The 24,674-nt window shown below is 41.0% G+C and overlaps 1 protein-coding gene across 1 annotated transcript in view; it reads left to right on the top strand.

The window, feature by feature from the left end:
• Positions 1–1,378: 1,378 nt before the first annotated feature.
• Positions 1,379–24,674, top strand: part of LOC122775877 (serine/threonine-protein kinase BRSK2-like) — an 86,138-nt gene continuing 62,842 nt past the window's right edge. Inside the window, exons 1-4 of the mRNA XM_044036082.1 lie at positions 1,379–1,456; positions 1,771–1,885; positions 5,300–5,394; positions 23,550–23,635. Of these exons, the coding sequence (XP_043892017.1) occupies positions 1,379–1,456; positions 1,771–1,885; positions 5,300–5,394; positions 23,550–23,635 (374 nt within the window). The remainder of the gene's footprint in view (positions 1,457–1,770; positions 1,886–5,299; positions 5,395–23,549; positions 23,636–24,674) is intronic.

Here is a 24,674-nt window from a genome sequence, read left to right as displayed (position 1 = left end):
AGAGACAAGGTTGTCGGCATGGGAGTGAGGGTTTCTGGCTGAACAGCTCTAAGGGAACTTGTGAGCATACCAACAAAGGTCCAGAGGGAACTCCCATTACATGCCAAAGCGTTTAAATATAAGTTCTACTACACAGTGCTCACTTCTCGATCATTTTTCTCAGTTTCATTGAGACGTCTTGAAAAAAAAGTTCCCTTATCCTCCATTCTCAATGGTCAAAGAAATCACTTTCATCCCAATTGTGAGAGGGTTTTTGACTCATGGAAATGTGTTTAATCAGCATTCACTTTTATATAGGCATTAGTAGGAAGGCAAGAACCAGTGGACATGCAAATGACATCTTTGTCTGCATCATTCTGGAAGTGACGCAAGTTCCGGTGTCATTTCCACCAGCACAATGCTAAGACACACATTTTTGTTCTGGCTGTTGTGTTTTGAGCGAAGATTACTTTTTACAACTTGGGAACGTGCTCAATACTTTTTTTATTTCGTCTTACTTCATTTTATTAGAGCCTTAAAATTCTCTCTGTTGCGTTTGAAAAAAGGACCAAAGTAAACGATCCAACATAATAATGACTGTAACAATGTCAAGGAGCGTCACGGTGGTGTTGTTATTTTCTCTATCAGACTCATTTTGTGTACTCATTTGTGAAGTCTTATTTCAAGCACGGGTGACGCAGGGGTGAAAAAACCCCATCACAGGGCAGAACAACCACTGGCAATGGGAATGGTGTTAATTGCCTTTTTTAGTGGGTTCACTTGGGTTCAAAAATTCCAGTTATACTCAATCATTTTAGTGTGAAAGAGGCTTTAGATGCTGCCAGCATGATTATACTCTCTCTGACTCCTGTTAAGGTTTTTCTCTGACAGGCGTCAGCAAGTCTCGTTGTGATCTGATGAAACACAATCACTTGAAAAGAGGGGAAAGAGACAAAAAGCTCATTACCAAATCTGTGCTAGCACATGCATCAGTGATGTGAGCAAGAGACACTGACAGAATGTTTTTAGTTGTTGGAGAAGCGCTTGATAGGTGACATTTCCCCATTTTATTAATTTCACTTTGTTGAGTTAACACAGCCAGTGCTCTCCATTGTTTTCTCTCTTTTTTTCATCCTTTTCGTTTCATTTGTCTCTTTCTTTTACCCTCCTGCACCTTAATGGCTGATTCTGCAGACGCAATCAGTTCAACCTTTATTCAAAAAATCATATTCATCCCTGATTTGTCAGAGTCAGCAGGGGGATGATTGAAACGACTCAAAGCAATGCTGCAGCTTTTAGCACAGTGCAGCGAAATGCTCGCTGATCCACGGACCAAAGTCTCACTCGGTGTTCTTTTCTTAGCGGTCCCTCCACATTTCTACATGAATCACAGAGGTGCATGGAAAGTAAGGAGTGCAGAGCCAGGATAGAGGACATGGGTCAGTGGATGGTGGCCTCTCTAGTCCATAAGTCCCTGGTCGGTGTCATTACTCTGACATTGTTGTGAAGGCGTTGGCTTTTGAAGCTATTGATTTAGGAGGGAGGGCGAGAGAGAGGAGAGATCAATGCACTTATTGATTGAGCGGCGTTGTAAACTCAGGTCAGCTGCACATCTGCTACTGTCCACACGTGTGTACAAGCTCAATATAATTACATGTGATCAAAAGGAAATGAAATGTAATCCATGTACTCTCACACATATCATGCGCACGTAATGGGAGAGCTGTAGCCGTGATGATCTCCACGTTTCCCTGTTTGAGACTATGACCCTTCGTGCTGCTCTCTGTGAAGAGCTTCATGTTTGAAGCCATGTTCAAAGACAGCATATACCTTTCTGAGCCCAGCCAGATCCAGATGAAACCCCAGGCGTCTCACATACACATTTCCTTCAGCCGTGCCACTCCAGGTGTAGCTCGGAGCTCAGAGCTGTAAGTGTTTCCTCCAGGGTAACATCACGGACAGGTAGAAGGGGCACAGGGAAGATAAAGGCAAACACCCTCATTAGACAACATTAGAGAGAAGGAGGATGAGTGGGTTAAGTTTGGGCCATGGACAAGCTGATGTTAATTACACATTACAACGTACTCGAGAAGAGTCGAGTCATTATGAGGAAATCTTAATGTCCTCGGAAGCACGGATTTCCTCTTGCAAGAGGATGATTAATCATAACCTGGTCAGGTGGGGAGCTTCAGATATTGTCTGGGAAAGAAAATGTTATACTGACACAGGTAAGGCTGCAACATGCTTCTGTAATGTCTTGATGCAGGGAGCGTGTGTGTGTGTGTGTGTGTGTGTGTGTGTGTGAGGAGAGCTCAAGGAATAATCACAAAATATTCAAAATTGCAATCGTACACACCTAAACTTTGGAACACCCTTAGATATCAGGGAAGCACCCTGTGTTTTTTTTGTGTTTGCATTGCAACACTTGTATGTGCTTTTTAAATTGTGTTTTCCTTTTACTGTGAAGCACTTTGATCTGCAGTCCTTGTATGAAAGGTGCTATACAAACAAAGTGTATTATTATTAGTGTTATTATAACAATATCCACATTATTTGAGTTAAGATAAAATTCATGACAAAACAGCATCATGGTGAAATTCAAAGGTCGGAACGTCTCACTGTTTGGATGAGATTTTTTTTTATTTTCCAATACAAAAATCATCTTTTGTTTTTTTTTAAACAGAAATGCCAAAATGTGTAACCCTATCACAATTGCTATATTTCTGTTGATGATGTTTTGACCATACCATGCAACTCTACAGTATGTCTAAACAGCTGCAGCTGCAGAACTCAACCACACGGTGCTCTATCTGCTATCTATTAAAATCACATTTTCTTTTATATAGACTTATATTTACTTTCTTTGGGATTGTTTATATGTGTATTTAAATAGTTTCCCCCGCAGGCATTAACAAAGTATCTCTGATTCAGATTTTTTTTATGTTGCATATTCTAATTTGGTAAACATAACTCGAAGCCGCACTTTGATAATATGTGCAAATGAGTGTTTTTAAAGAGTTTTATGAAGGTACACAACACCCACACATTACAACATGATTCAGCTTTTTGAGCCTCTAAAAGTATGTGACGACAACATAAGTATATCCACTTTAAAGATAGAAATTTAATTGTTTATTCGTGATCATTTATGATCATTTTAATATGGATCAAGTGGCCTTGTGTCCTGTTGCTGCCCGATGTAATTTAGGCTTTTAAATCTGTATTATTTTCCCATGACCATTTGTTCTACTTTATTAGTTAGAATGCTTGTGATTTTAGGTCGTGAAAGGCTTGTTATACCGAACTGTCATGTAAAGGTTCATTTACACAAATAGGTTGTTGTAACAACATAATGGTCTGTGTGCCCATGTGCGGTTTCCCCGCGCTAATGTTCCGTCTGCTCATAAAAACACAGCATTGAAAGGAAGACGGATCGTAGGACAAGTAATCCAGTTAACTTTTCATGTGTTTGCGGGCAGATATTTTCTCTTTAATGCATTTATCATGACTTATGAGCTTCTCTATAGCAGCCATTATGATATGATTACCATCACAGGGCTAATGGGTTTGTCTGCTGTTTGCCTCATCTCCTCTTCCAAATCTCTCTACATCTTTTTTCCTTCCTTTTTTGTGTGCGCGTTCACAGCTTCATCCAATTTCTCTCTGACTCTCTCTCTTGTCTATGTGTTTCCAGTCACGACCCTGCGGCCCCTCAACTCCCTAGCCAGAGAGTCACTGCCACACTATTCTCTCCATTACTGCTTAATTATCTGTGGCCTGCCATTGTATTAATGTGCTATCCCTGACTTTCCCTCTCTTTCACATTATCCCCACCTCTCTGCTGCGTTCTGATCCTTCATATCGCACTCACCTTCTTGACTCATCAGTGTCTTCGGAACACCCATCGACGCTCCTCTCCTCCTCGGCCGTTTCAAATTGAAATCAAACTGTCATAAAAATAGTCGGGAGATTGATTTTGAAGCCCACGTAAGTCTGGATCATGTCATCCAGCCAGTTTTTTTTGCTACAGGACTTCTCTTCATTGACGCGTCTTATATTGACTGCACTATTTCTGTCCCTGGCACATTGTAACACTTAGAATTAATTCCACCATCTTCATCTCTGCCAGCATTGCGAGATGCAAGAAATCAAAGTGTCCACATTATTCCACTCCAGGGTTTCTATAAATTCTCGGTGCCGGAGCCTTGAGAGAGTTTCACTGCTGTAGTTTACAGTGTTAAAAAAAAGAGAGAAGAGAAAATCACAAGATCATCTTCTGTCATCTCGGTTTCACTGCAGCATGACCGGGCCATCGGGGAAATCAGTCGTACGGCGGCGACATTTGATTGTGCAGGAGTGTGTGTTTGTTTTGGTTTGGGACTAATCTATATGATGCAAACATTATTTTAACATCTCTGCACTTCTGCGGTTTCTGGCAGAAAAAATGGATTGAAGCCTAGTAAATATACACAAACACGCCACTTTGTTCCACTGTAACTACACACTCATTGACGTGCCCTCGCCTCTCTTCTGCACTGTTTGTGGCTAAAATGAATTTCCCAGGGAACCAGCACAGAGGCTTTTGTGGTTCTGTAGAGAATCATACAATTTATGTGATTTTTTTGTGTGTGAATCTAAATATAATTGTCTGGTGTGTGGTGTATCAAACCCTTTAAATCTCTCCCAGTGCGCCGGTGTGTTTGTGCTTTTGCAGTATAAGGAATTGTTATCTTCTGTGATGTTGAAATTTGACTTCCTAAATTACCCTTTCACCGTTTTTGTGCCGCGTTGCTTCTTTTTTTGTCATTTCTGAAGTCCGGTCAATAATGAGTCGCGTTCACTGACCGACCTCTGGCTTTGCAAGTGACTCTGTTTGTTACCACTACCTTTTATTGTCTGTTTTAGCTCACTCAACACGACTGCTTTACTGCAGTTTAGTACATTATAGGAATCAATAACATAAATGGCCCACTCACTTACTGCCTTTATGACTCAAACAAACCCCAGAGGGCAGTTTGTTTAAGGAACTGTCAGAAGTCGTTATCAGCATTCTCCACACGTGGTTCCAAACCATTTTAACATCAGTCTGCTCAGTGCACAGCAGCGGTTTGCCAAAACAAACTTATATTTTCTTGACATATTACGTTTTTGTGGCAGTCAGTTTTAACGTATCCCAGCATAATGTGCCCACTAGGAACCCACATTCAGTGCAGTCAGTGCATGAATATTGAACTTGCTTTCTTGGTGTTATCTAGATACATATCTAGAGTATGTGACCTATATGACCTAATGAAGGATGTTTTTCCTGCTTGTTTTGCAGGGTTGGTCAAGCTCGGAGTCCACTGTGTAACATGCCAGAAAGTCGCTATAAAGATCGTCAATCGAGAGAAACTCAGCGAGTCAGTATTAATGAAGGTAAGTTTACAGCTTCTGGTTGGATTTTCATTAAAAACTCTGTTTTTAAGATAACAATTATCTGTGTTCAGATGAGTATTTTAGCTCATTTTCAGAAGTAATCTATACAAATAACATGTGTTTTTACTGAGTGTCATTAACGATAAACAGCAGTGGTGAAAGGTAAGATCAAGTCGAGTCGCAGAGGTGAATGCGGGTAACTGTGCTGTTGCCTGTTTATACTAAAACACAGCCCTGGAGTTCTTAAATGCCAGTAATGTTTTCAAAACTCTTTGTTTTTTGGGGCTAAAACGCTGGAGTAGTGTGTTTGAACGTCAGGGACATCCAGAGCACAATTCTCAGTGGCTTTGGATGTTAACGCTTAGGCTGCTAAAGGCATTCATTTTCACTCCAACAATCTCATTTTAATTTTCCGCCAAATTGAGCAAGTCTTGGTGTTGTAATAGTTGAACATATGCACACGTAACCACATTAAATCCACTTTTGGACCGTCATTTCTCTTGCTCCTAATATCCAGTGAGGAATCTCCAGTACATGTCTGTGTCCAGTCATTGTGATGTGAAAGAGCCGCCTGTGCAAGTCTTTAAAAGTCTAAATAAGGTGCAATGGACTGCCCGTGTGTTGGTGTCTTAATTTTAATATAAATCAATAGCTGATCTTGCAAATCCTTGCAATCATGTTCATATTTCAGACTAAAGGAGACAGCTGTTTGGCTCTGTCACCAGAAGCCTTCAAGAATTCCAGGGGTAACACAACAATAAAGCTGGTTTGGGCAGCTGTAATTACTATAGCCTCACTCCAGCATCCCTCTAAATCTTCTGGGAGACAAAAAAAATCCTTTTATATATTTTTTTCCTGTTACCCACATAGCCTGTTTTTAAAGGATACTGCGGGGGGGGTTTTTTGTATTCAATTCCAGAGACTCTGCTGGGCCCCTCTCTCTTCAGTCCCCACTCAAAATGTATATGCTGCATAAATGACCCATGTGTTGATGGAAGAGTTGCAATGAAATCAGAGAGAGCAGGAATATTGTCTGCAACAAGATGTTACAACCTGAAAATAGTCTTTTCATCGAGCACATGCAGCGAGGAGCCTCTACTGTAATTGTTTGCTTACGAGCTGGAAAGCAGGAAGTTGATGGCTTTTTCCACACAGTGCAGGTTATGAGCAGATGGCAAATTCCTTTGTTTTGCATCACATTTTGACATTTTTTCGATGACAAGGATTCTGTGCTTGGCTGTTGCTGTTTTCATAAACGGTTAGTATTAACCAGCTCCATGCTGTGTCGCTGGCTCTGTCTCACTCATTGCTTTCTTACTCCAGGAGTTAGACTCTCACTCTGTTCTGCACGCAGTGTAATATTTTCATGAAGGACAGACAGGTCATTTCTGTCCCCTCAGCACTGGCAGAGGTATTATTAGCTTTACCGCTTGGTGGAAGTTGGTGGAATCATTTCACCGTTTGAGCGGCGAGGAAGCGAGCAGGATAATGTCCTAACCCAGGTGTCTCACACTGTGCTGTCCTGCAGAGGAAAATGATCATAACTGATGCCAAACACTGACAGGACCAAGGCTTTTGCTGAAGCTGCAGTTCACAGCCAATTACTGAACTCAGCCATTGTCACTCTTGTCTCAACTGGTGTGTGGTAGTGTGTGTCAGCAGGTGTGCGTGTGTGTGTGTGTGTGCATGTATGTGCCAATAGGGAATGAATTATATAGAAGCTACGGGCAACTGGGCTCCCGTGAAAGAGGCAGTTTTAATATGGGTCTTGTAAGTTTGAGAATAATGACAAAAAAATCCCAATCAATCACCATTATTTCACATTTAATTACAGGTTTAATTACATCTTTCACACCGAATCTAGAAGAGTTTGTGTTTAGTGGATGAGGTGGTGGGTTGATTAATGAATTTTATTCATGACTCACAAATGTGTGTGCTACTGCTGTCACCGGTGTATGTGATTGTCCTCATGCAAGGGAAATGAAGGATTCCACAGGTGTTGTGAGTGCAGTTGATAACAGTATATTGTAAAGATGTAGTACTGTATTTGTGTTTGTTGATTTATTCTTTTAGCTATTACCATAAAGCAGCTTGATATTCCCACTATTATGCAAAGCCGGTGTACGGCGCAGACAGTACAAGGCGTGTATTAGCCTACACTGTTGCCGAGGTCACTCGTTATGTTCCGTCTTCTTCTGGGACACCAGCACTGGTGTCAGACATCAGATTACAAATCCACTTAACTATTCGAAAGTTTTTTTGGTTCCTACAGGATTGCTCCGACTCAAATCCACATTCCTTGTTTCCCTGCCCAGTGTTACGTGTCTGGTCTTTGGCCCGTCTGTGCTGCTGTCACACTGTCAGAGTGATCGGGCAGAGTGCAGACTCACACTGTGAAATGTCACCTTTTAATATGCTAATGTTTCGGGTCCCAATGGTGTCATTAGGGAAGAATCTGATTCTCCTAGACAGGTGTGTATTTACACACACACACACACACACACACATCCTACAGATACACACCTGCATATATGCAACACATTTGTGTAGGCCATACACAGTCCCACAAAAGCTCAGACAAATATTCATATGTACGTGTATGTGCATGAACACATTTCACACCCTGGCCTTGGGAGCCAGCGGGGTCTAAGGAGATGAGGAGACAGGGTCGCATTAATTGCCTCAGAATATTTGTCAAAGAGCTCTGTCTTCCACTTCACTGTGTGTGTTGAACTTTGTATAACTAATGCAGAAGTCTTCAGTCCACATACCCACTGGCTGTGACACTTTCAAACAGAATGACATTGAATTGTCTGAAATAATGAAGTCGTGTGTGAACTGTAACCAGGGAACGAGCCTTGACGAGTCCGCCGATAATTCCCTTTCAGTGGGAAGTGTCTGCGTGTCATGTTTCAGACGACGAGAGAGGAAACCGTCAGGAAGATAAAACACAATATGTACTGGCCTCTTTTTAAACACGATAGGGTCAGAAATGGGGCAAAAGGTCCTCGAAATATTTCAAATTGCCCTTGAAATTTCCTACAAACGCCCACAGCAGTGTTTGCCAGTGCTGCAAGCTGGAAGCGACGTTAAATATCCAGCCTTTTTAAAAACATGGAGAGGTTTATATAAAATTCCACAACTCAAAGTGGAAACATGCCCAAGTGAAAGAGATAATGTTTCTGATGCTGGCCGTCCCTCTGAATCTGAAAAAGCTGCCAAAGGCGTTACTTGTTGAGACCAGAATATGAAGTGGATTGGGACATCTGCTGACAGTACAGGACACATTACAGTATATTTTCCTCCATTATAAACACTTATATTAGAGCATATTAGAGTGTTAAAAAAAGGTCTTTGAAGCTCTTAAATGTGTTTTAGAGAGCCTCGGCAGTACTCAAATAAAAATAGAAAGATATTTCTCAAAATGTGATGAACAATTTCCCTGGAAATTATCCAAAAATACCCCCGAAATGTATTTTACAAGGGCCAAACAAAGTGCTCTTGTAGTAGTGGCCACTACTGCCACTTTGGCTTCAAGGTTCAGCATGATGCACAAACAGAGACAATCTTCATCAAGAGTTACTGTTAGCTTTCTATTATTTAATTTCAAAATTGGATTCATTTTATTTCTTCTCTCCTAGAGAACTGCTCCTCACTGGATAGTTTCCCTTTTTCTTGACCGTTCTCTGTAAACCCTTGAGATGATTGTGCGTGAAAATCCCAGCAGTCTCCGAAAATCTCACGCCACATTCAAAGTCACTTAAACCACCTTTATTCCCCATTCTGATGCTCACTTTGAACGTCAGCAGGTGAGCAGTGTGTCCGAAACGGATCACGGTGATAAAAACACAAAGTACAGCTCAGAAGCAACACTGTATGTGTGAGTGAAGTGTGTCTCATGAGAGTAGTTACAGTCAGCCAGTCTTCTCTGTTCCTCGCTGTCTGCAGCGGTCGGCCGAGAGACAGATACATGGTGGCAGAGTACCTGACTACTGTGACTGATAGAAAGCTGAGGAAAATGTTGGCAATGCACAGACTAAGTGGACTCAGTGTGGCCATAGAAAGCAGCCATCACGGGCATAACAGGCCACACAGGGAGGGCAGACTGTGTTCACTTGTCAAAAAAAAGAAGCGGCAACAGAATCTCCAGAAATAAAGACGTGAGAGGTTTTATTTAGAGGAAAAGCGACAGTGTAAACCCTGATTTTATTTGTATCCCTGCATCTCATAAAATTCACGACGATTGCGTGTTGCCTAAAAGCAATCTAGTAAATGTTACACAGTGTAGCTCAACTTTACTCCCTGATCAAATCTTCTCGTCTATTGTGAGGAAGATTTTACATATGACGGCAGCTCTTGAATGCTCTTGTCACAACAATCTGACAACTCCGTAATTGCTGGTTTAATGGTGTTTTTGGGAAATAAAACTTGGTTTTATTTGCCTGAAAAGGTTTAGAAAGTTGTGTGAACCAGGGTTGGTAAGACTGGAAAGACAATATTAGTTTCAGTTTAGTACTGACAGTAAAACAAAACTCCTTTTTAAACCTGTTTCTCATTTTTCATAACACATACCGTACAAGTGATCATTGAACACAGGGTTCCCATGGGTCCTTGAAATCATTGTAAGTTTGTGATAAATAGACATGGGTCATTGAAAGTGCTTGAATTTGGTGCAAGAAAGAAGTTGAATTGGTATTTAGGTAATTTAGGTAAATGGTTGATGTACGTAGAGCTAATATCGAGTCATAATTACTAGCGTTGTTGTGGACACTAGAGAGAGCAAATGACGTGATGCCTGGGAACTGCAACTCCAAGACATCTGTCTCACCAAAGAAAATCACAAAGATTGACTTGATCAGGATCACAAAGACAATCACTAGTCCAGATGCAGAGTGTGCTGCAAATCAATAAAAGTGGACGCCATGGTTGCCCTCTCTTCTTAACCTGTGTCAGCACATTCGGTCGTTGAATTTGAAGGAATTGTTCTGAGAAAGTCCTTGAAAAGTCCTTGAATTTGAAGCCTGTTAACAGACATGTGCGTTTTGCTAAAAGGTCTGTTTTAATTTAGTGCTTATCTAGTCCTGATAACCACTCAGAGTACTTAAAACTACAGTTTTGCCATTCACCTATTACCATACAGTGCATGTATATGCAGCACTTTTCTATCACACATCTATCACACCCGTTCACACACACAGCCACCAGTAGCAACTTGGGATTAAGTGTTTGGGCCAGAGACACAAGCAGCATGTAGATTAGCAGAGCCAGGGATCAAACCCTAACCTTCTGTTTGGAAGATGACCCGTACAACCACCGCTCGATAAATCAGCTTTCTTCATAAATATTGTGATAGGATCGTAAGTGTCAGCTTTCAATTCTTGACAGTTCACTTGATGCCACGGCAAGTATTGGCAAGTATTGTTAATTCTTGTGTCTCATCCTTAAAAACATTTCCTTACTTTTTTGAAACAATGTCCGGCACTTGAATGATGATAATTTCCCGGGTTAAACAAACTCTATATCTGTGGGCTCCTCTTGGCCTTTATAGCAAAATCCCGCAGAGCATTAAAATAAACAAAAAAAAACATGAGTCTGTATTGTAATGCCTCCAAGCACCTTCTGTGACTTTCATGGTCCTAGTGATAGAACCATGGTAGAGGAACAACAAACACTGTAGAATCTTGCATTTTCAGCACACTGTGGTCTGACGAGCCTCTTCCTGAGAGCAGAGGATTCACTGCTCTACATTTCACACCATGTTACTTCATCATTATGCTGAGTGGAGCAACTTTTCTTATCCGCAGTTTAGTTTGGGGCTGAGTAAAACTGTTGCTATAGCCACCAGCATTAACAACCAGCGGAGGGAGGAAGGGTGTCTTCTGCAGTGGTGGTTGCTGAAGATGCCGGGTTCTGTTTCTCTGTTTCTGAGCTCGCGAGATGGTGGCAGCAGCTGCTGCTGTTGGGATAAGGACGACTAATTAGCCGGAGTGGCTCGCTCTCCTCCTGAAGCAGCGCAACTTCAAAGTCACTCCACTGTCCCCAAGCACTGAGAAAGCGAGAGGGAGATGGAGGAGAGGAAGAGGGGGAGACAGAGGGGATGGTTAGAAAAGGATAGTTAACATGAAGTTGGATAACTCTGAATGGATAGCTTAGAATGTACTGTATTTGATGGTATTTGATGTTTTTTATATAACTTACTGACCTTGATGTCAGTTATATCGGTTTCAAATGAGAAAGGTGAGCGTTTGGAATAGTCGGCAGTATAACTCCCTAATGCAAATGGTTGAAGCGTTACGCTAAAGGCACCACACGCAAGCGCCGAGAATGACGAGCAAGTGCCACAGCTGCGTTACTGAAGATGGCCCTAAAATTTAATGGCAAGTAACAGAGTTGGTACTGCTCTCTCATTAAACGTCAATTAACAAGAGAATTACTATTCATATTATCACTATTCAATTACTTTGATATAGACCATTTGTACATATACACTGTAAATAAAAAGACTATTACAGCATTTAATTTTTACATAATTGTCACATTTCGTTATTCTAGTTGTTTGTTTGCAGAATGTGTAAGAATTATGTAAGAATTTATGTATAAATAAATGGGCCTGAAATGTATGTTGTGATACAAATCTACTGCCTCCCTTGTCAAATACCAGGATTCAAATGTTTAATTTGGCTATTTTAGTCCATGCTTGCATCACTGGTTTTCATCACTCTCTTTTCTAATCAGTGTGAGCCTCATTGTCTAAGAGCAGGTGTGGCTCTGTCACCTTTCTCTCCACGATGGGAAGCACGGTGTGAGCAGCACCTTGTTAGGCAGCCACAACTCAGTGTCAGATTTCACTACTCTCGCTGCCTCCCTCAGGTCTCAGCCCACTTCGTTTGCATTTTTCAAAATCAGGCATTGGGTGGAGAGAAGAGAGACTTTAATTACACTTTAAATGTACAGCAATTGAAGACCAAAGAGGCAGAGAATAAAGGCTGGCTGCACACACTGACATCGCGGGGGCGGGTGAGTGAGGAGCAGGATGTCATAGCCTCAGATGAATCACACAAGGTCTAATCTTGTTATCCCAACACCGCGGCGACAGCGCTGTAGCTTCTTTCTGCGGCATCTCCACTCTTCCCTCCTAATGATTATAGATTGACCATTCTCACCTCTCTGTGTTCTGCCATGAGTGGGTTGGATTTAGAAATGCCTCGGATGCGCACGTGTCGTCCTCAACTTTGTGCCGCGTGTCTTTGTGTGTGTGTGCGCGTGTTTGTGCTGCGGCTCGAGCTCAGACACCTTTTAAAATAAATGGGTTTCATATATTGTGCCCTCTGCGCGTTGATCCATCAGCTTTGTTTGGTTCTAAGGCAGAAGCCAGGGCTTAGCACACAGCTTGATTCTAACAGGCTGATTGAGAGTAGAACTCTGTTTCCCTGCTCTGTGCTTGCAGCTTCTGTCGAGCATTTCTGCTTATTGATGCATTCAAATGCAGGAAATTTTATGTTTTGAATAATAAAAAAAAAAAAAATCATCTTTTATCACTTGGGTTCTGTCAAATAGTCGTCTTAAAGAACAATACAAAATGACATTGTCAACACAGTGCATTTTTCTCTTCCTACACTTCTTTTCCTGCTCACAGTTCTTTTGAGACCTAAATAATAATATTGACCTCCTTTAAACCTTTAATTCCTTACAAATCCCTTTGTCTGTTATCAGTCAATGCAATGGTCACTCGGCTTCCTACATCCTAATTTGGTTTCCACTTCCAAAATCAATGTATATCCAATTTTTCCAGTGTTTATCGAGTCCCAAAGAGGCTCAGGTGAAATGGGAATGGAGAAATAGATTTTACCCACAGGGCACGGGATGTTTGGGGTTTGCCAAGACATCACACTGCGCCTCACCTCAGATAACACCGTCCACTGACTTTTACACACTTCTGAGTGCTATAGTTTGGGATCTAACACGTCCTGGGGAGACGCTTAAAAACCCTGTCATCTGTTCACTGAGGTGACAGACCTCAAAAAAAAAACACACACGGTGCCGACTGGCTGTCTTTACGTTTCATACGTCTGAGATGAAACAGAGATGGAGTGCAGATAAAATAATGTAATGGAGGATAGCGGAAGGCAAGCTGTAGCGGCATCCCCCATTGAGCTCAACAGGAGACAGACAAACGTCTAAACTGATGGCGTTTGTTTTTCCTCTTCAAAGGCGACGGTCGCTGTGTTGTCAGATTGATGAGAACACTGTTGGTTTTCTATTTGTTGCCGCTTCGGTGTCATTTATTGTGAGTTTCCTTTCGTGAGCAAGGGCCATATTTCATCAAATTCTGCTACCTCTAAGTAGAACGCAGCTTTCATGAGGAGATCAGTGGAGTTTTCCTTCGAAGTTTCTTTTTTATTTCCGTTTCTTTTTTGTTCTTTTGTTTTGCTCTGGGATTTCTTGCTGCTTTAATATTGCCTGTGAACCCACTGATGTGTATTTTGTCAGTTTCTTCTCAGCTACAGGGTAATGTGATCCTCTTTTATCCATCTTGCTTGAGAAAGGACTGATAATTGAACAGTTATTTCAGGTTCCCGTGAGAGGGAAAATGTACAACCTCAATTTTAAAAACCGTATGTCTTCTCTCCATATATATCGCGCTGCTTCTTTTTTTAAAAAAAACATTTCTCAACGTGTTGCCTGTCAGTTTATTTAATGTATGTGTTTGTGAATGCTCAGCACTTCTACATGTAAGAAAAAAAATAAATTTTTGATACAGTTCTGTGGAATTGTAGCACTATAAGTTAATATTAGATATTCCTATTCTGCTGCAAGTCACTTGTAATGTGTGTGTGTGTGTGTGTTAATGCACACAACTAATCTTTCTATACACTCGCACGTGTCATATAAATGACCGTACACTAGACAGCTTCATGACCGCACTGCTCAGATTCTACAAAGCTGCCTACACACACACACACACACACACACACACACACACCCTTGTGGTTGTGTCTCTGCAGTGTTCAGTGTGTAATCGTCTCACATCAGACGGGCAGCGAATCACAGCTCGAGGACGAGCGGAACATGAACACACCATGTTTACTGGAGTTTATTCAGGCCCGACCTCAAAGGGATTTGATGCTCATGAGCAAAAACACCCACCTGATGACCACAATACACACTCACAAATCAGCCACACACTTTTTGTGCTCTGATAAAGTTTAGTTATGTTGCAAGTATCACAATGTGGTTTTTAGAAGTCGCTTTAATGTAACACATTTTGTTTTAATTTTTAAGTTACTTTTAGTGGTAATGTTCCCCACTGATGATAGTTAATATTGCATTATTCTTACTTACTTGCTAATATTCTGCCTCAATAAAAGACAGGTTTATGTCAGAATTCTCTTAAATCAGAATCCCTCTTTGGTGCGTTGGGGCATAACTAATAACATAACAAAAAGATAAGTCTAAAGAATAAAGTTTGACGATAAACGTCTGTGCATGGAATAACCGTCTGCGTTTAAGTGCAGTACAGTATGTGATGAACGGTACAGTACATTATTCCACGCAGTTACTTTAAATGCTCACATTTCTTTGTGACTTCATTACACACTTCATTAGCTTCCACAAGGCTAAAAACATACAGTATACACACACACTACATACATCATTTATAGACTGAGCATAAATTGAATTGAAATGAGTCCTGACATGATTTAGGGACAAATCCTGTGGTATATTTGGACTTTCAGAGTTTGTGTGTTGAACGTCTAAATCAAGCTACTTCATCATGATATTTATATGCCTGGGAGGATTGTTTTCTAATGACTCAAACTCAAATCTCTCTGTCTCTCTCTCTCTCACTGCCCACGAAACACAAACACACGTATGCAAATTTAATCAGAGAGTTTACATTTTGCATGCACTTTGCCATTCTTGTGCTAAATAATTAGTGCCAGTGGAGCACAATTGTCTGCCTTTTATATGTCAAGTAAGACAGACTCAGACTTTAAAGATGTAATTAACAAGTGCAGAAGCTAAAGCAACTCCCTGATTACATAATTAGGACGTTTCCTGAACTTATTTGCAACACTTTAAGGTAATTTGAGTTGTTTCCGTTGACCAGACTTACTTATACTGACCTGTTCTCCGTCCAGTATTGACTCCTCCACCTGACTAACAACTGTCCAGGCTCATGTGTCAACGGATAAGTCATGTATTTATATGTGGAGGTAATTAGTTGAGTAGATGAGTCTTAATTAGCTCCTCATTGCAGTGCACCGCAGTGTTCCTCATTACTCAGTCATTACTTAGGATCATTTCGTTTTTTCAAGTTACCTCTCTGCTGTCAGGTCATCTCACTCCTACTTGTTTGCTAAACCTAAACCTAAATATAAAGTTATCATCACTTTTCTTCCAACGTGTGTCAATTTCACATGTATTTTCCCAAATAATGTGCACACTTGTATTTGTTTTGTACATTTTTGTGACAGAAGGGAGTGTAGTTTCACCACAGAACTCAATTGTAGACAGAAGCAACATTTAAAAGTCATATATTTCAATTCAGTTCAGCAGCCAATATGGAACATAAAATAGATAAATAGTGAACAGATATCCTATTATAGTACATATTTCCTGAGAGCATCTGATTCTGTATAATAGTTTTTTTAGATTAGATTAGATTTAGATTTTTTTTCAACAGATATAGATGACCTTCATGACTAATCATCACATTCTGTTATGTGCTCTCTGTATCTGTCCATCTAGTCTGCTGAAAACCAGTTTATTAATCCACATTTCCCATCTCCACACAGCCCAAGGTCACCTTTCCAATCCTCTTGTATGAAATATCCCTCTCTTGGACGAGCTGACAAAAAGACAGTTCAGACAAGCAACTCAGAAACATGGCTGCCAATGCAATCCACTGCCTGCCAGTCACTGATAAATCACTCACTCTGCAGTTCCTCTCTCCGCCAGCCCCGTCCCACTTCACCCATCTATCAGGCCATGCAGTAGTTTTCAAGAGGTTCACGACCGTAACCTTTGACCTTAGGGTGTTGGAGGGCCTCTGCCATGAGACTCTATTATGATCAAGGTCAACCAGGGACATGGCGGTTAGTGGGAAATAATGTGGCCTGCCACTAGTTTAAGTGGCAGCCTGATATATCTTTCACCAAGAGCACGCAACAGAGACATTATTAGAGAAATAAAATGAGAGAAACACAGAAGTGATGGAGGGGGAGGAGGAGGGGGGTCGGAATTGGTCTTGGGTGTGAACGAGTGAGAAAAAAAAGATACGATAGAGGGGAGAGATGAAGGATTAAGACTGGTGAACTAGCCGAGACTATGTCCTCATTGATTTACTTGTCTTTGGCATTGATCAGACTCGCGCTGTGTAGTCTCCTGTTCACCAAAACTGACACATGATACAGTGATTATCAGAAAAAAACCTCCTGCACTGACTGGAGTTGAATACTGTTAAATACCTGGCCTCAAACTTGTATTTTATACCAATGTTAATTAGGATCAAAATGTGGCATATTCACACTGATTTTCCATGACAACCAATCGTGACATGACCCATAAGAATCTGAATCTGAACCAGGCTCCTACTGGATGATGGCGTCCACTCATATGTGCCTTACTTTATCATTTATTTTTCTCATAATGGGAACATAATCTGCAAAACATCTTTAGGCAATGAATTCCTAATTATTGTTGTTATTATTATTATTAGTAGTAGTAGTAGTAGTAGGCTTCCCCCCCCATACACGTTATTATTGTCTTGAGGGCACGGATCACGTCCTTGTACATGAAATACAGGAAGAACACATTGGACACACACCTTGAGACACAGACTCATTGAGACGGATGGCTTTCTAAAAAAAACACAGACTGCGTGTGTGTGTGTGTGTGTGTGTGTGTGTGTGTGTGTGTGTGTGTGTGTGCGTTTGACCTTGAAACCCATGTCCTACCCATATTGTTGCAAAGACAGACAAATAGCACCTCATCTTTAACATGCATGTGTAAGCACACACATACATGTACACACAGATGCACACATGCATGTGTACACACCAGCTTGTCTACCCTTCTGCTTCTGGCAGAAAAGTGATTCTGCCCTACTGGCTCTCTGACTGACATATGGATGAATGGAGGTGGCTTGTGGCTTGTCATCATCGGGACCGGGTGTGTACAGTGTGTGTGCATTAATGTGTCCACATGTCACAACTATGAATGGATGACGAACTGACTGGATTTGTCTCCGAGCCAGCGGCCAAGCTGTGCCGTCTCCTCCCCGTCTGCTCGCTGACAGTTGGACCCCGATTCTCTCCAGCCATTACCCCCGTCCACACTTTACTTCTCCTTCCCCCATATGTTATCTTTTCTATTTATCTAGCACGTCTCACTCCCTGCATTTGTACAAGGAGCTGTGATTTTCATGTGCCGCGTTTTATTCTTTTATAGACGGATACAATTAGACAAATGAGCTGAAGAATGAACAATTGAAAGTACCATTCAGAGAAAAAAAAAAGACCAAGTTGAATTAAATTTGAACGAGGTGAAAGATGAAAATTAGGAAAATTTATCATAATATTTGCACCTGACAAATGAGAGAAATTGCAGTGAGTTTACACTAATATATCCCTTTGAAGGTTGACATCAGCTGGTGTGATATCAAGGAAAGTGATAATTAAAGTAATGTCCAGTTGAGTAAGTCTGTGAATTCAATTGAAATAAAAGAAGAAATCATCCGTATCTTCCTGTAATTAGATTTTTATACATAAAATGACATATTTGGAAAAACGATTAAGGGATCGTCTAGTGTGATTGTATGAGGTATTAATAAGTTATCAACATTGACTTTGCTGAGCATCCTGCCCTTTCCATGGACTCACTTTGGAGCTCAAAATGGCCAACAGCAGATACAGGACCAAGACGTTTAGTGTCACTTATTAAATTCTACACTAGTTTAAGTTAACCGTATCTTAGGAATATGTTTGTCACTTTATCTTGCCGTTGGACAACCTTTTTTCGGCCTGGAAACTGGTCCATGGTGCTGCTGAGCACAACAGCCCACTCGCCAAGGTCAGCGTTCATATGTCAATACCCGCTTACAACAACACTTCAAAAAACGTTCGTTTGAATATCCTACGCTGTTCAAGCCTGTGAAATAAGGTCAGTGGTGGTGTGCAAGGACTAGAGCAGCATGTGATAACAAACGTAAAAATAAAAGCATTTGAGATTCCACACAAACATGTGCCTGGTATAACCTATTTTATCAAACCACTCTTTGTAGTTTACTCAATAAAATGTTGTGATTCATTGGAGAAAAAAAAAAGAAGCATTTAAAAGAACCTAAAAAGAACTCAGAACATGGTACGAAGAGAGACATCGGCCAGGTGCACCAAAGCCACCGAAGTGGAATTGTCTGTGATTTCCTAGATCGTCATGTTTTCTCTAATTACTTGGCTCCATCATTGCCTTCCCTGTCATCATTTAACTCTCCGCAGGCTGTTTGTTGCATGTTGCTGCTAAAAAGGTTATCTTTTTCCCTGTGTTGTTTTAATTAAAAACAAAAGAGGCTGCAAGACTCTGGGGGGAATGAGCTGGCATGGCCACTGTGCTCTCTTTCTGTCCGTCTCTTCTATATTTCTCTTTTACGCCTCGCCATCGCAGGGAATTACATGGGCTTGTGCTTTATCTCTATCCTTCCTCTGCCTCCCCTTTTGTTTTTCAATCTATCCAGCAGCTCGTACATGCACTGCAGTGTTAGCATAGTTGTTCACTTTTTTTTTTTTAAGCTGACACACATGACTGCCCTGTTGACTTTGATCCTCCGATCTCAGTATCAGGAGACCATTCAGTCACTTGCCTGGGGGAGGTGACAGAAATGTCTGTGTTTTCCTTCTGTGTGCATGAGAGAGATGGCACAAGATGCAATAAGTGGAGAGTGAGAGATGACAGACCCTGTGATCCAATATTTTCCCCTGTGAGACTTTGGGCTGGTTTCTCTTTACAGTCATTCTGTGACATGTGTGACACGAGTCTCACCCCTTTGTGTCTTTGTTGTTGCCTGCCCGTCTCTGATTGCCTGTTCTCTATTTCTGAACTCTGTAGCCACGCTGATGAAACTATTGATGTTTTGCCACTCTTTTGTTTGCTTGCCCATTCAGGACATTCAGATCCAGTAGGCTGTAATTTAAAGAATCAATAGTGAGCAGAGAATACTGTGCAAAGCTGGCTCTCAATCTCTGAATTTGGGATTGCACCTTTTAACAACAGAAGAGAGAAAAGGGGCAACTGGCCGTGGTCACCCTGAGAATCAGAATCCGGTCACTCTGTATATTTTTAATGGTTGTTAATGGTGAGACAGTTCATCTTTTGTTGCATTTTCCTGGGAACAAGGCACTGTTAAGTCCTAGTTGACAGTAGTCTACATACAAATTGCCACATGGAAATTAAGTGCATGACAGTAAAATATTATATATTTAAGGGTAATGCAATTGAAATTGGTCATAAAATGTGTTTTTTATTGTCCTTTTTATATATAAATATCAACAAAACGACACATACATAAATAGCCTTTTTGGTGATTTCTGTGTTGAAATACTTAGACCAAAAATGTGTCTATTTCAGTGGATCTGCATTTCTTTTATGGAATTTCATTTTATGAGATGTTGAACCAAGATGTTGTTTGCAGTTGGTTCAGTATTGGTCCCCGGTTGGCCCCCTCAAAAAACACCAACCCAGTAACAACCATTACTGCTAAGCACCAGTGACTCAGAGTCCATGTAGCGCCACTCCTGTCCGTCTCTTTTGCAAAGGCTTGCGTTCCATTATAACATACCATCTGCACCAGCAAATTACACCATAATTAAAGTAATAAATCACATGAAATGCTTTTCAAACACAAACTACAACATCAAAATTGAAGTCCAGGTCGAACAAAGTTATGCTCAAGCTTTTCATTTGGACAAACACAATGTCATTTGCTGGCACCTGTTGGTAAAAGAAGTAATTCATCATCATGTAGCTCCAGGTTATTATATGTCTTTATTTTGCTTGCAACCACCTTAACAGAAATCATTATTTCACTTCCAACCTAGTGACCTGTTTAGCTTGGCAGGTTATGACAATGAAGGGCAAACCCTGTGGGTCGAAGCTTTGCCGGTCAGCTTGTCCACCAAGAGACTTCTGACATCTTCTGCTAATGATGTCCACTCCTCAGCGATAACCACCATACATTACAAGATATATTATCTCCCCATCAAATAGCCAATTTGGATTAGTGTCAGTCTTGAGCTCTCATTCGACCTCTGGTTTCTGATTAGGTGTTCCTAATTCTCCTGCTCCCCTGTTTAGTTATCAAGAAATTGAGCAAATTGGCTGTAAATTTAACTTCCAGAATGGAAAAAACGAACACCTATAACAAGAAGGATAAAAGAAAGATGGTGTGTGTCCAGATGACCAACTGTCCCGTATGTGTGTCACCGTGTTTCAATGAGCACTGTCCAACTGACTGCTAATAAAGGCTTAATGAAGTGCCATGGTGATAAGGCCATTGGCGAGCAGTGTCCACACTCACAGATGTGAAACTTAATGAGAGAGCGAAGTGCAGGTGCGGGGCCAAAAGTTAGGATGGCCACCTGGCATTTAGGCCATGCCAACATAATTGCAAGAAAGTGTTGGATGTGTGTAAGGCTTTGAGAAAAAGTTAACAGAACAGGTAGCTACTATATGCTTGAGTAAGTGCAGCTGTTGCAGGTGTCGGACCATTTCTTTTGACTGATTGTCTGGTAATTAATAAAACCGTTGTACTGTTTAATGCAAGAAAGAGCACAGAAAGAACACATGTTCGATATAGTGCGTTAATCACCAGCTAATCTTGCATTAAGCATGCAGTCAGTACAGTTAAGTCTTAACATAAAGCCTCATTTCTCTTATTTCAATTACCTTAAAGGAGGCGCTTAGAGGCTGTTTAGGAAACCAGCTGCTGCCTCATGAGAGTTCCGGCAGCTCATCTCTTCCTGAGACCTTGGTAGCATTAGTCTCTCTGCAGGGAGGCCCCGCTGCCAGCTATCTAGCTAACAACTGCAGGCTCATTCTTAACAACATACCTAAGCCTCAGGTGAGAAAGTGGCACGGTGTTGTGGTGCTGATTGTGCTCATTAGTCTTTGGATTAGCCCTGATTAGCCTAGCCGTTACCCCCACTGATACAGCATGCTAATGCTAATTATGCATTTACCATTTACCCTTTTTAGACAAGCTGTGGGCCTGAGTCCATTAGCTTTATATTCTCCCTTGACTTTTTCTTGGCTGCGGAACCAGCACCAGTTGCACAGCATTGCATTTTCTCTTCAGCGAGTAAAGGATCAGCGGGTTTTTATCATACACTTTCCATTTGATAAGACGTGCAGTGAGGATGCTGATTAATCCGACTCAAGTATGGTTTCCATCAGCCTCTTTTGCCTTAGGGGAGGGGAAAAGTTGGTGTTTCAATTTAAGAAAAAAAAAAAAGGCAGATGTGATTGAGAGCAATGGAAACAGATTTAGAGAGAAATCACCTGACCAAAATATCAAGTGATCACTGGAATATATTATAGCAGAAACAGTGGTTGAAGTGAGGTATGGACTGATGAATATTCCTCGACTGAGGGTAAGAAGCAAATATCACTATAATAGTAGATGAGAAGTAGCAAAGAAATCATTTGTATCACACACTTTGTGATCTAACTTGCCGCTCTTTAAGTCGTCAAGCTGTGCCTTCTGTTTCTTTTATTGTGACCCCATTCTTTTGTGCCACCCATTGCTTATCTTAGTGAACTAATTCCCAGTATGCTCTTAATTAACATGTGGATGGAAACGCACATAAATGTGTTTTCTCTTACTGAAATATTGAAACTTCAAGTAAAATTTGCAATATTTAATGTAGAGTTTTAATACGTTTTTTTTTTTTTTACAAAGTACAAAGTTTGATGTTTGCAGACAGAGATGACCAGTACAATCTGCAGGGAAATCAAAAACAATAAGAGAGTGTAATTAAAGAGGACAAACCTGATTTTAAATCCAGCCAAGCAAACAGCTTGGTGAGTGTTTGCCAAAAATAATAGTTGGCTTAAAACTTCATTTCACATGGCTGTTCATAAAACCAAGCCATGATGAGTGTGACATTAAAGCAATGTGAAGGCTGTCAGAGGCAAGCGACATACTGAAATTGACTTTGATGAGATTGAGATGAGGCAGAAGAGCTTTTAACTCACACTGGCTTTTCATCTCCATCATTGTCAGTCAGTGTTAGACAGACAGAGGACGGAAGAGAAGGTGGACAGGAAATTTGGAGGAGACGGGTGGACAGATAACCACAAGGAGCAAAGTAGAGAAGCACAGGGAGTTGAAGATAAGTGGTGGCATGCTGATTTTCAGTGGCAGCCGTACATGCTGACTACAAACTCAGGAGATGCTGACACAAATCCAAACTGATCTGCTTGGGTTTGGTGAAATTCAGTTCTCACCTGTTTCACAGTGTGCTTTGCATGTCTCTCAGCAGCTATGTAAGCAGAAAAACTTGAAGAAGTCTGCTTGTTCTGGACACTATGTACCACTGTCTCTGCAAACAACCGCAGAAAAACTAGACAAACTGCAGGAAAAAGCGTCCTTTGGGAGACATCAGTGTATCTGAGTGGACATTTTGACCCCATTACCCCACAATGTGTACTCTTAGATGCCAGAAATCTTCAACTGTGACATATCTGACTCTTACTCTGCCGTGATTGTTGTCCAACCGAGCTGAAAAATGTTCCCCTTTACCAAAACACACAAGATTGGTTTTTTTGTGTGTTTGAAAAAGCAGCAAACAGCAAAAGTTATAAAGAAGTCTGTTTTCATTAGTTAAGTTAGTTAAGTAAACTACATTTCTAGTTGAGATAGCAGTGCTTGCTGGCTCTCAAAGCGAATCAAATCCATTTTGTCAGTATATGGTTAACTCCTCCATTTTAAGCCCTTGTGCCTGTTATGTAAAGTGTTATTTCAGATTGCTGCCTCTCCAATCTAGCTCTCCAACAGTTGTCCCTGAAAAACGCTTCCTGTAAAGTATCTGTGTTGATATTTCACTAATCAAATGTCTTGTCTCTCCTCCCCTCCCTCTGTTTTGCTGTTTGTCCCTCAGGTGGAGCGAGAAATAGCTATCCTGAAGCTCATAGAACACCCACACGTTTTAAAGCTACACGACGTCTACGAAAATAAAAAGTACCTGTAAGTATCGCCAGCAGATTGTGGTGCCGCCTTGATTTATGTGAACTATATTAAATCGTAAATATACTGCATACGCTCAGGGATTACAAGTTTGTATTACAAACTTTTGTGGCTCAGAAACATCACGGCCGTCAAGTGCTCTTATGGATATTCGAGCAATCTATAAAATCCCAAAGATCATTTAGTTGGACTCTGGAGCAGTTTTGATTGGTGTATTATGATTGCAGGGCAACAGTGATAGCCTTGGAGGGGGCGGATGCTTCATTAGTACTGGCATAAAGCATTTAATTTGGTCATGCACGCTATGGGACTGCTAACAGGGAGAGAAAGTATCCGCAATGTAAACACCGTGAGGCGCCTATCAGAGGCTACATCAGTGCCTTCAGAAACATTAGCCCCAGAGAGTGGCAGCCACATTAGTCGGCTGCCGCACACACACACACACACACACATACATACACAAACACACAGTCATAAATCTGTTTGCCAACTTTTACAGTGAATGACAAGCTCATCAGGGGTTTATTGAACCCCTCATGATCTATGATGGACTGTTTATCATCTAAATTCAATTAGTTCTCATGTTCAGCTTATAGACCAAATAGGATTGAGCACGCCACTCCAGTCCCCGACCGTACATCTCGTACTTTAACATGATAGGGATAGCACAGTATTATGATTCATCTCATAATTGCATTATCCAAATCACATTTTGTGTCTGTTGCTTCATCACGTCTGACAGCTGGTCACTAGTAGAGTCACACAAGACAAATGGCTTTACATTTGCCTCACCAGCGATTCGAGTAGACTCTTCACATAATTTCACATCATTAATGTAGTTTTTTTTCTCTTAATGTTCTCCAGATTCTCACTCAGATATCTTAACGTGGAAGTCAATTACAGATATAAAATATACAGATATGATAACACACTGTAACTGATGAGGTGAGAGGGTATGGTGGAAGCAGTCTTATGCAAAGCCCAGCATCAATGTTTTATTTATGGCTACTTTACTGCTGGAAATGAATGAATGAATGAT

The sequence above is a fragment of the Solea senegalensis genome, linkage group LG10 (genome assembly GCF_019176455.1).
Source record: "Solea senegalensis isolate Sse05_10M linkage group LG10, IFAPA_SoseM_1, whole genome shotgun sequence".
Taxonomy (NCBI): domain Eukaryota; kingdom Metazoa; phylum Chordata; class Actinopteri; order Pleuronectiformes; family Soleidae; genus Solea; species Solea senegalensis.
The sequence above is the reverse complement of the archived record's forward strand: the minus strand, read 5'-3'. Positions and strand labels throughout refer to the sequence as shown.